Source organism: Typopeltis vanoorti, chromosome 11 (assembly GCF_054136105.1).
Source record: "Typopeltis vanoorti isolate ZY-2024b chromosome 11, IOZ_Tvanoo_1.0, whole genome shotgun sequence".
NCBI lineage: Eukaryota > Metazoa > Arthropoda > Arachnida > Uropygi > Thelyphonidae > Typopeltis > Typopeltis vanoorti.
This window is the reverse complement of record NC_143559.1, coordinates 27,988,397-28,001,556: the sequence shown is the minus strand read 5'-3', so window position 1 is coordinate 28,001,556 and position 13,160 is coordinate 27,988,397. Positions and strand designations below refer to the sequence as shown.

General features: G+C 38.0%; 1 protein-coding gene across 1 annotated transcript in view; it reads right to left on the bottom strand.

Annotated features, from left to right (window-relative positions):
• LOC150101399 (protein sel-1 homolog 1-like) overlaps window positions 1–13,160 on the bottom strand; it is a 279,247-nt gene that overhangs the window by 42,304 nt on the left and 223,783 nt on the right. Inside the window, exon 16 of the mRNA XM_090400935.1 lies at window positions 5,995–6,069. Coding sequence (XP_090257061.1) covers window positions 5,995–6,069 — 75 coding nt within the window. The remainder of the gene's footprint in view (window positions 1–5,994; window positions 6,070–13,160) is intronic.

The window sequence follows — 13,160 nt, the reverse complement described above, 5'->3', positions numbered from 1 at the left end:
GAATAGAAGAGTAGCAGGGCCCAAGGTCGATTGAGCAGCTCAAAAAGGGGACGGAGAAAAAAAAAAGTCAGGGGGTCATCATCATCATCGGAAGTAGTTCTTGCCGTAGTTCGTCGTTGTAGTTGCCATGGGTTTTTTGTGAGCCGTAGTGGATGTCAGTCATTGTCTGGTGGATGGCCACATAGGGAAAGAGGTCATTTCGATGTTCGTGGCAGGATAAGTTCGCCTTCGCCCAAGTTCTGTTCTGGCTCCCAGTTCGAGTATGTCATGCCAATTCAAGGTCGGGGATCCACGTTCCAGCCAACAGACGCCCGAAGTGCGAGATGATTCATTTGAGTATTGAAGAAAGTCAGTTCCAGATTTCCAGCTGCCAAGTTTCCTGATGATCTCAGAAAGAGGAAATACCTTCATCAATCTCGGAAAAGGTATCCGTGTGTGCAACCACGATTGAAACGGAGCAGAAAATAGTGATTTCAAGAATCTTCCATTGTGGACTAGACGACTATATACCAAGTAAGGTCTATTATATAGAATTTAACTAGAAACAGAAATTGTGACAGATTGCTCTAAAGTTTTAATATTGGCATTACTTCAGGACTGAAGGTATTTAGGTAACCATTGTGATAAGGTGAAAATGTAATATGCTAAATATTGTTTAGTAGCTAAGCCTGCCTAATGTATAGTATATGTAAGTTTGCTCTATGTCTGACTAAGTGAAGGCTCAATTATACCTTAGACTAGTTGTTTAAGAGAGGACTGTTGAACTAGGTGGATTATTTGAAATTCCAAGCATATCTTACTGTAGAAGTATAGAGTCTGAGAAAATTTGTGTGCTTAGTGTTAACTTTTATTATTTTATTTACATTCAATTAGTATGAATAAATTGTTTGTCAACTAACTTGCCTGATTCCTATGTACCAATGCACTTCTCATAAAAAATTCAAACCTAAGTGACCTAGAGAGATAAGTAGCCATGACTGAAAAATAGTATATTTTTGTTGCTCAACTTAGCGATAAGTATAAGAAAGAAAGTTCCATGTTTTGTTGAGTGTTTTTTTTTTCTTTGGAAGGATATTCTAAATCTTATCTGTGAATTCTGATGGCGCAGCCAATATAAAAAAAATAAATTTTTCAGAATTCAATATAGAAAGACGCCAGTAGTACGGACAAAGGAATTGACTCAGCCAGAGGCACTTCCTTAGTTTTAAAATTTTGAGCACGTGAAGCATAATTACGACCTTGAGAAAGGGGAGGATTAAAGTTGAATGAAAGGATTAACAGTAGTAGACTAAATCAAGCAACATATTAAGGACTCGGAAAACGACTGTCAGGACAAGTAGAAAGGTGGAAAATATATATATACCTAAAGAATTATAAATAAAGAGATAACACAATAATACAAATAGGGAATAAAAATATTACAATGGTGCAACCGACCATTTACACCATTAATGTGGTATACAGCTGGTAATCTTTGGACAGTCTGGCAGATGTACAGCCATCCATTATCACGTACATAAATCTTATATCCAGTATACTGAACCCTTGAGCAGTCTGGCTTAGCAGAACATGCCATATCAACTAAACATAGTCTTTTGGAAGAAAACTAAACTTTTACATATAAGTGGATTCCTTATAGAGTGGTTATATAAGGAGAATTGTGAGGCTGTTCTACACTGACTGAACTTCAACGGATATGATAGCCTTCTGATCTCACACACATACAATTTTTTTGTTTTTTTAATAATTAGGGATTTACCAACCATTTGTTGTCCTACTAATGCTTTTTGAAATTGATTCTTTTTCTTGTAATTTAATTTATTTCCCATTATTGATTTTGAACTGAAGATGCCTACAATACTTAAGCAAAAATTTTACAGCTAATAAATTTATTTCATGTAAGTTTAAGCTGCCATCTTTAATTTTTCAAAATATGAGGGAGAGGGGCAGATAAACACTTAGAACAAAAATTAATTAATTTTGTCTTCTTATACATTCTAAAAGAAAAAGAACAAATTATTACAATTTGATGAAACACGGGTTTCATCAAATTGTAATAATTTGATGAAATAATATTAATAATAATTCTAATAATTTCATCATGGATATCTTAAAAAGAGTTTTAAGATATGTTCTTTCTTGTAGTTATATCAGTCGCTTTAATATCATTTGCAGGAAGGAATTTGACATTGTTTGCATTCAAGAATGTGCAGCAGGGCTAATTTAAGGTGGTATGGCCAATTATAGAGAATGGTACAGGAAATGTTAGCAAAACAGGGTTTGATGCTAAGATGGCAGGAAAAAGACAGAGGAAGACCAAGTTCTATGTCAGTGATGGCGAACCTATGACACGCATGTCAGCACTGACACACCTGAGGGTTTCAGGTGACAAACCTTGGATGTTGAAAAATATTGGTATTGTGATGAAAAAACTGCGATAAATCTTGTAAGATCGCTATCAGTTAAGGCGAAGGTAGGTTTGTTAGTTGAAAGAACTTTAGTCAGCAACAGAAAAGTCATTAAATGTAATGTAAGTTTGTAATTTCAGTTTATTAAATTAATTGTATAATATGAATTCATCATCATCATCATCATCAAATTCCTGCCATGTACCCTCAAGGGGTGTACAGGATATGACAGTACTACATGAAAAAATTACATCGTTACTAACTTCCTATCTACAATTTTCCTCCAAATCAGTCTGTTACTTGTCAAGACGCCAACATTATCAGATCTTATATTTCTATCGTCTAAGGCACTTTGTACCGTATCAATCCACCTATATCTTGGTCTTCCTCTGGGTCGTTTTCCTACCAACCTGGCAGAGAACACTTGTTTTGCTAATCTTTCCTCTCCCATTCTATTTAAGTGACCATACCATCTGAGATTAGCTCTGCTAACGCATTCCTGGATGCTGACAATGTCAAGTTCTTTCCTAATATCCTCATTTTTAATATGATATTGCCATTGATGCCATCTGTTCACGCCTCTAATCTTTCTCAGGACTCTCACATCTGCGGTCTCTAGTCTTTGGTCAAGTGTTTTACTTCTGACCCAGCTCTCAGATCCATAAGTTAAAATTGGTTTGAACACAGTCTTGTATACAGCTAATTTAGTGTTCCGACTAATTTCTTTCTTATTCCATATGAATTTATTCAATTGACTTCCCACGATACCAGCTTTGCTGATTCTGTTGTCTATTTCTATATTTAGTTTACCATCTTCAGTAAAAATTGTGCCTAAGTAGCTGAAATGTTTTACTTGTTCCACAGGTTCTCCATTCACAACACAGTTGACATTTTCAATGATTCTGCCTATTTTCATTGTCTTTGTCTTTTTGTTGCTGACCTTCATACCATATCTATTACAACAGCTATTCAATTTAGTGAGAGAATCTTGCAGACTTGTAGCGGATTTATTTAGAAGTATAACATCATCCGCATAAAGCAAAGAGCTGACATTAACATCTCCAATTTTGATATCAGGTTTAATACCACATTCCTTCATAATGTGATCCATATAGATAATGAATAACAGAGGGGATAATGTACATCCTTGTCTCACACCAGATTTAACATTAAACCATCTTCCTGTACTTCCTTCAATTCTAACTGCTGACTCACAACTCAAATAAAGACTAAGTATTGCTTGATATAATGCCCCATTGACACCATATAACTGCAGCGTATTGAATAGCTTCTCTCTTGGCACCTTGTCATATGCCTTTTCCAAATCGACAAAACTTAAATACAGATCTTTGTTATATTCCCATGCTTTCTCGACTATTTGTCGTAAAGTGAAGATCTGATCCTGACAGCCTCTATTTGGCCTGAATCCAGCTTGTTCTTCACCAAGCTTTTCTTCCACAATTCTTCTCAACCGTTTCTCAAGTATACTTGCATAGATCTTGCCAGGAACACTCAGTAGGGAAATACCTCTGTAATTCTCACATTCAGTTTTATTTCCCTTTTTATATATGGGTACTATGAGAGCTCTACTCCAATCATCGGGAATTCGTCCCTCTGTCCAGGCTTTCTGAACTATGCATTGCAGCCACTGTAAGACTCTTATACCACCATACTTCAGCATTTCTGGTCGAATATCATCTACTCCTGCTGCCTTTCCACATTTCAAGCCTTTGATGGCTTTTTCTACTTCAAGTATGGATATGTATTCCTGACTGCTTGCCTGGTCAGTGTTTTTTATCACTGTGCTGTCATCACTGCTTGTTTCATTTAGCAGTTTTTCAAAGTAATTACTCCATACTTCAAGGATATCTTTTTCTCCTGTTTTCATTTCACCTTTATCATCTCTAATTCCTTTTACAGCACTCTTTCCTCCATTCCTAAGCTTCTTCAACAACCTCCAGAATATTTTGCCACCTTCTTGATATTTATTTTCTATATTCTTGCCAAAGTCCTCCCATGACTTTTGTTTAGCTAGTTTTACACACTGTTTAGCTTTCTTACATTTGTCTCTGTATTCTGTAAGAGTAAAAGCTGACTTATTTGCCAGGAACTTTTGATATGCTTTCTTCTTTTCCTTCACTGCCTCTTTAACTTCCTGTGTCCACCAGGGAGTTCTGATTTTTTTATCTTTGCACACAACCTCACCACATGCCTCTCTGGCAGAATCAATCAATGTTTTTCTCAGCGTTTGCCACTGAATCTCCAAGGTTTGATTCCTGTTCTCAAACTCTTTCATTTTCTTTTCAATAATATTTCTGTATTTTAGTCTACAGTTTACATCTGAGAGCTGCTCAACTTTTATTCGCTTTAAAACTTTCTTACATGTTATTCTTTTCAATATGAAATTCAATTTTATCCTGCTCAAGACTAAATAGTGATCACTTCCAATTTCAAATCCTCTGTACACTCTGGTGTCCTGCACCAGGGAGAAAACATCACTATCAACAATAACATAGTCAATGAGACTTTTCTTATTCCTAGCCTCTTCTCTCCATGTGAATTTGTGCACATTTTTATGTTGGAACATGGTGTTAGTAATAACCAGTCCATGTCCTGAGCAGAAATCCAACAGATATTTGCCATTATTATTAGCTTTGCTCTTTTCTCCAAATTTTCCCAAAATATTTTTGTATGTCTCACAATCATTTCCTACTCTACTATTAGAGTAGGAAATGATTGTGAGATATAATATGAATTCATAGATTTTATATCAATGTCCTATTAAATAAATAGCTTAATATGATATGTATAAGTCGCCATCTATGATTATGTAGTTACATTTATAATGCATGTATGCAAATGGCACATCAACAACGTCAATATTTAAAAAAAAAAAAAAGTTTGACACACTTGGATAAATAAGGTTCCATCACTGGTCTAGGTGGACTGATTCAGTAGGAAGTGCCTTAGATGAATGAAACACTAAATATGACAATATTCGAGCAATGACAAGTAATAGAATAATTTGGAGGAAAACTGTTGATAGGAGATTATAAATAATATAATCTTAATTATGTAGTGCTGTCATAGTAGCCTGAATATCCCTTGAGTGTACATAACAGGAAAGTGATTATTATCATCATCATTTTTATCATCCTATGATAAAAATTATTTCTTTAACAGAAACTTAGCTCATTTTCATCTAAAAATTAATCAAAGATCGGCCATGGTTTTGTGTGTGTGAGAGAGAGAGAGAGCTATTTACAAGTTCCAAGTAAAGTAACTTGTGGCTAATCTGACTATTATCACAGGATTATTCCAGATATAGTTCATGATGGAAGGCATGATGTGAATTCTGAGATAAGCCTACTACATATGAGGAAAAATTCACCAAAATCTTTACATGGTGATGGCAGCGCTTTCTGCTCACTTGGAATAATGGTGCACAATTCAATAACTGAATAATTATTGAATTGTGCACCATGTTAAATAAGTTTCATTTAACCATATTATTAAATTCACTAGATACTTTTCATGTAGTTTAATGGAGATAGGGGAAAGAAATAGAAGAGGTACAAGTACATACCTTGAGATGCTGCTCTATTCCAATACATTAGAGCACGTGAATAAGTTTCATTCTTAGGAAACAGCTCAGATTCACCTAAAAATATGTCATACAAAATATTACCTTTATCAATATATAGATAATATACTGATCTTCTCTTGATCTTCATTTCTAATATGTATATAATGAAGATCGCAAGAACTAAAAATATGACAGTCAATATTTTTATTAATTTTATAATTTCAATCAATATATTAATGTGCGATTTGTGTAACTTGTCTGATCAAAAAAAAAAAAAAAGAATTAAGCCTAAAACTGTAAACCATGTCTAATACCCTAGACACATTCTTTCTTCATGTATGCACTTGTTCCAGCATTTCTTGCACTGCTGCCAAAAAAAAAAGCTTCCTTGCAGAATTCTGTTTAATTATATTAACATGAAATATTTTGTCATTCTTTGGTGCTCTTAATGGGAAAGAAAAATCACATTTAGCCTTATTAATTAAGAAGTGTCTCTAATCGAATATTTTGATTGTTAAAAAAACTGCAGTGCAAGTTGGACACCATAACAATGCTACAGCAGGTGGCAGTATTGTTAGTGTCCAACTTGCATTCCAGATTTTTTTTTCCTCTCTCTCTCTCTCTCCCTCCCTCCCTTCTTCCCCAGATAGAAATCCCACATCTAAACTGAAAGGACATGTATGAGGTCATAGAGGAATCAGTAGAGATGCCTAATGGGTGAAAATCCATTGGGATCCCCGAAGGCTCTGGTGAAGCTGCAACAAACCCAGCAAGCCACTAATGGATTTATTTAACAGCTATTTTACTGAAGCAAAGGAATCAAAGCTGGATGGATATAAATGGTATATGATATAAACCAGAATGAAAATTAATAATTAGGAAGATTTAACATATTGACATTTAAAAATGAAGAAATAGTGATGCAATGAAGGAGAGGAAATTAAATGTGGGGGTTCAAGGGGAGATGGCACAATATATGATCCTCTCAAGTAGGATCACCTAGCCTCTCCTCACCAATCCAACTCTCACCTCCACATAGTGGAACCTGAGCAACCAAGTGGAAGATTGGGTACTAACACCAGTGGGAAGCTTGGTCAGGAAGAAATGAGAGAAGGGAGAGTTAGGATAAGTTTGAAGACCCAAAGATGGCAGCCCTACCACCAAACTAGGCTGCAAATGGCCAGTTACCAAGATGAATAATTTTTTACTTCAATGTCTCAGGAAAGAAGTAACTGGACTGTCACTGGAAAATGACTCAGACAGGTTAACAGATATGAGAATGATAAGGAAAGGAAAAAAGAATGAAAATAAACAAGAATTTCTGGAATGTTACTACTTATGTCAGGAGTATGCAACACGAATATCAAGATCTAGACAAAACTCTAATAGAAAGAAATATCAAATTAGCAGTAATAATGGAAACAAAGAAAAAACAAAAAAGGTTGAGATGATGAGATAATTACATCTAGAACTAGGTCATCTGCAAAAAAGCAGACATTCAATGCTACATCTTCCAATTCTGACACACTCACTGCCTTGGCTGTGAGTATCAATCCAGTCTATAAATATTATGAAAAGGAGGGGATGACAGAACACACACCCTTGGCAGAGGGCAACGGAGACTGTCAAAGGTTCAGACTTTTGTGCTGTTTACCCTGACACAAAACTCTGGGCATTCATACAGGGACTTGATGGCAGCTAAGAGTTGGCCATCCACTCCATACTCCTGTACCACTTGCCAAAGCGTATCCCAAACCCGGTCAAGGAACCCGGTCATATGCCTTCTCCAAGTCCACAAAACATGTGTAGACATTCTTGGCCAATTCCCAAGATTTCTCAAAGACTTGCCTTAAAGTGAAAATTTGAGCAGTTGTGCTTCTACCAGGACGAAAGCCACATTGTTCTTCCTGGAACTTTGACTCAACTATGCTCCTGCACCGTCTTTCCAAGCACTTAGCATACACTTTCCCAGGCAGGCTGAGCAGAGAGATGCCACGATAGTTACTGCAATCCTTCTGGTCTCCCTCCTTGAAGACTGGTATTATTATGCCTGTCTGCCTTTGCTTTGGTGCTCGCCCAGATATCCAAGCAGCCTGACACACTCGAGTCAGCCAGAGAACACAGTCTCGATTTAAGGCTTTTAGCATTTCGGGCCAAATTTCATCATCGCCAGCAGCCTTGCCTGATTCTAGCGATTTTATTGCTAAATGGACCTCTTCTGCTGTGAGACTAGTCACTGCCGTGATCTGCACCTCTTGGATGTCCACAACTGCTGGGCCACCCGGGTTAAGAAGGCTCTGAAAGTATTCCCTCCATCTGTGGAGGATATCCTTCTCGGTTGTTAAAAGTGCATCATCAGAGGCCTTAATTGCCCTTGCTGTGCACGATTTCCTCCCTCGAAGGCGGAGGATGGTCTGCCAGAATACTTTGTTTGCATTTGCATAGAATGAGTCTTATCTTTCTCCAAAGGATTCCCAAGCCTTTTGCTTTGCTTCAGCAGCAGCTTTTCGTGCCTCAGCATACCGCAAATGCATCTCAGGTGACCTGACCCTAAGCCATGTTAGATAGGACTCCTTTTTTGCCCGGACAGTTTTTTTGGACTTCTTGGTTCCACCAAGGTGTCCTTTTCTCACTGCCCATTACCACGCCAAGCCGCTTTCTGCCACAGCATGAGAGTGCAGAGGCAGTGACAGCTGTTCTGAACAGCTTCCACTCCTCCTCAACATCTGCAGTATGCTTGGGAATCTCTTTGAACCTGGAGGAAATGTCATCTGCAAAATTCTTCCTCACAGCCTCATTTTCCAATGTCTCCCATTTCACGTGGTATAGCTTCTTAGGCCTACCAGCATTGATGGTAGCATCTGGTTTCTGAAGCCGTAGAGTGCACACAACAAGGTGGTGGTCAGTTGACAGTTCTGTCCCCTCTTCTCACATAAACATCCAACACTGAGGAAAATAGGTCTGCTGAGACTATAAAGAAGTCAATCAGAGACCTTTGTTCTAGTGTATCCCTGTACCAGGTATACTTATGGACTTCTCGGTGCTGGAAGAAGGTATTCATTATCGACAAGCTGTTAGTACAGCAGAAGTCCAATAATTTCAACCCATTTGCGTTAAGGTCAGGGGTGCCGTTCCTCCCAACCACACCCCCTCCATGTTTGGTCATCTGTTCCAACATGTGCATTGAAGTCACCCATTAACAGGACTGATTCCATGTCTGTCAGCCTGTCAAAAGCAGCATCCACTTCCTCTAGGAAGACAAATATTCTGACTCCAGATTAGGTGCATAGGCTTGCACCACAGCCAAATCATGGTTTTTCATCTGAAGCCTTAACACACAATGGGATCTACTCAGCAACACAGTCTGACAGCTGGGGGCTTGTGAGGAGTATCCCCACACCTGCCTGAGCAGACTTGTCGGGCTCACCAGATTAGTGGAGCTTCCACCCCTTATCCAGGTTGACAGTTCCAGAGCCTCTCCTCTTGGTCAAAGAAAGCACGACTAAGTTTAGCCAGTAGCGCTTGGCTTCCTCGACCAGTTCCAACTCCTTCCCTGTCAGAGAGAAGATGTCCCAGTTGCCTAAAGCCATAGTCTGGTGCCGTTGTCGTTGCCATTTTCCGTCCTTTTGCAGAACCATTTCTTTGCGCTGCCCCTAGACACCTTCCCAAATGGGTAGCGGGCACATTGATGGAGTTTCCTCTAGTAGAGTGCTCAGGAGTGGTGTCTAAGGGAGACTGTAACATATTTTTCGAACGGGTCCCTCTGCCTAAAACCCGGACGCGTCCCTTGGTAACCCGCGTGACGGACGATGCGGTATGAACATTTTTTAATGGCCTGATCATGTTACAGTGTTTGATAATGTTCTGTTAGCACAAGACGAAATGACACAGCAAAATAGGAAAGATTCCCCTCAAATACTCTAATAGCATTCAGGGGAAGGAGCAAGAAGAGAAGAAAGAAGGGAGGAAGAGGAGGGACCAGTCTACAGATAATATAACAAATGTATATTACATGAAGTAAAGGATGGTCCAACATCAGGTACCTCGGGTTTGCAACGCCCGTACTCACTAAAGTGAGCCCCTGAGGAAATAGAGATAAATTCATAAGCCAATTTCTTCAAATTTGGGAACTGCTCAGAGTTCAAATATAAAAATCGATCAAGTTTCCTTCCTTGTATTTATCTTTAATATGTTCATTTGCCTGAAGTTCAATAATTTCTATTTGAAGTTGACTTGGGACATCAGTAACAACATAGTCAAACGGATTTTGAAACAATCTTATTTCTCTAGCATTAGTGTCCAAATCAGCAAATCGCTACTGAAATTGTTGTTTAAGTTCTGAAATAACTAAATTTGCAAATGAGAAAGGAAATCTGCTTATACAATTCTGCACAGTATGGCATATGAGCAAAGTTACAATTTTTCACCTGGCCCTCCAGAAGTATCAACTTTGCTCTGAATGCCTTGATATGAGATAATAAATCACAAACTTTAAATTCAAATTGTTCATGTGGTTCACCAGATCTGCAAAAAATGCCAATTTCCAAACGCACTCGGTATCTGATAAAAGTGGTTCGTAACGGTTTTTCTCGGTAAGAAATATATCAATTTCATTCCTGAGATGAAAGAAGCACGAAAGAACCTTTTCACAGCTAAGCCAGCGAAATGCAGTATAATATGTCAAGTCAACATACTCAGAATCACATTCCTTGAGGAAAGATCTAAACTGGCGATGATTAATTGCATGGGAGCGAATGAAATTTACCATAGAAATAACAGGTTTCAAGACACAGCTCATATTAACGTATTTTCCACAAAGTTGGTGGATAACAGTGAAGAAACATTGGTTTTGATATTTCTGCATCCTCACAAGCTTTTGTGATTTGCCCAACCAACCCCCATTTTTATACCAGACATGTTTTTTCCTCCATTAACTATCATGCACTGCAGACGATTCCAGTCCAAATTATATTCTGTTAGTGTTTTTTTAATTTCTTTGAAGATATCTTCTCCTGATGTAGTACCATGCATGTTGTGAAGTGACAGTAATTCCTGTGTGACATTAAGTTCATCGTCAATGCCACGTAAAAATACTACGAGTTGCAAAGTATTACAAACATCAGTTGATTCATCCAGCGCGAGAGAATACCAACTAAAACATTGTGCTTTGCCTACAACTTGCTGGATAATGTTATTTTTCATATTTTCGACCCAACGAGCAATAGTATTTGGCGAAAGACTTATTTTAAAAATATTAAGTTTTTCTGGGTATAACTCGGCCACTGCTTCCATCATACATTCTTTGATGATATTGCCATCGATGAATGGTTTTCTTTTTTTTAGCTATCACATAAGCAACCTTGTAACTTACCAAGGTTAAGGCTTCATTTTCTGAGTTTGCTTTTGTAAATAAGCCTTGCTGAGAATGCAAACAATGATTCAAATTTATCTGAACGCTCCTTTTCTCTAAGTTGCAAAAATGTTGAAGCATTGTTTTGCTTCATAGTGGCAGTGTATATTGTATTCTTTCAACACAGCAACAGTGTCTTTACACATGAGACATACAGCTTTAACCTTTGAGTTTGATTGTATGAAGTAATGTTTTATGCCCCATTCTCCATTAAACACACGACATTCATGATCAACTTTTCATTTCTTTTTCCCATCCATGTTAACCCTATAAAACAGAATAAATTTATAAATAATTATAGAATTTTTAAAATCACGAGAACGCCATACGAGCAAATATGTGAATAATGAATACACACCTTTACATACACATTTATGCAATGTAATACTCAATTTGTAAAATAAAAAAAAAAAGTATTCCTTTTTTGAATTCTTTTAAATTTGTTTTCTTCGTTAGTCCATTTTAACAGACCTTTTACAATTCAGAAAGACCATAACTTGGATTACGGTTACTTTTTGGCATTCAGAAATATATTTTGAATACCATCATCATCATCAAATTCCTGCCACGTACCCTCAAGGGGTGTACAGGATATTATTATTATTATTTTTGGGCTATTCCAGGGAGTCCTTAGACTCATCGAGGGAGGCCCTAAACATCATGTCCACACAACTATACGACATTCTCACAGTATCTATCATACCGTGCCTTGAACTCGCCCACTGTCATAGCACCCACAACAGACTGGCAGCTTATTCCACTCATTTACCACTCTAAAAGTAAAGAACCCAGCTCTAACACCACTGCTAACCACACGCTTGCCCAGCTTCCACAGGTGTCCCCTAATTCTCCCACCACCAGTCCTGATCTCAAAAATATCCTCTGAATTAATCTTATAGAATCCTTTTAGCAATTTGAATGTCTCAATCATATCTCCCCTTTTCCGCCTATCAACCAGTTTCTGCAATCCACAAATCTTCAACCTGTTCTCATATAGTTCATTCCATAGACCTGCTATCATCTTAGTCACTCGCATTTGGATCCTCTCCACCCCCTCCCCATCAAGAAGGAACCAAGGTGACCAAATCTGGGCAAAGTAGTCAAGATGAGGTCTTATCAAGGCTCGGTACAGAGGTACAATAACTTGCTTGTCTCTGCTCGTTAAAGTATTTTTCAACAACCAAGTGAGTTGATGAGCTGATTTAGCTACTTTCGCAATGTGCCTAAACTTCATCTCCCTATCTACCAACACTCCCAAGTCCCTGGCCTCATCAATCTCTTGGAGTACAGTTCCACCCATGTGGTATACTACTGCTAATCTTTTCGCCCCAAAATGCATAACCTTACATTTTGTCACATTAAATTGACATCCATTCACCTTAGCCCAGAACTCCAACCTATCTAAGTCATCCTGCAAGACTTTGACATCTTCTGCATTCACTATCGCCCTCCCCAACTTTGCATCATCAGCGAACAAATGAACTGTTCCACTTAGATCCTTCCCTATATCGTTAATGAACAGATTAAACAGCAGTGGTCCAAGAATAGAACCCTGCAGCACCCCACTAGTCACAGGCTGTCTTTTGGACTCCACTCCTGAATAAACCACTCTTTGATATCTCTCCATCAACCACCCACCTATCCATCTCACCAACCCTATATCCATTCCTATATGTTGTAGTTTACGGATTAGAATTCCATGTGGTATCCTGTCAAACGCCTTTGCCAGATCCAGCAGTATCACTGTAAACCCATT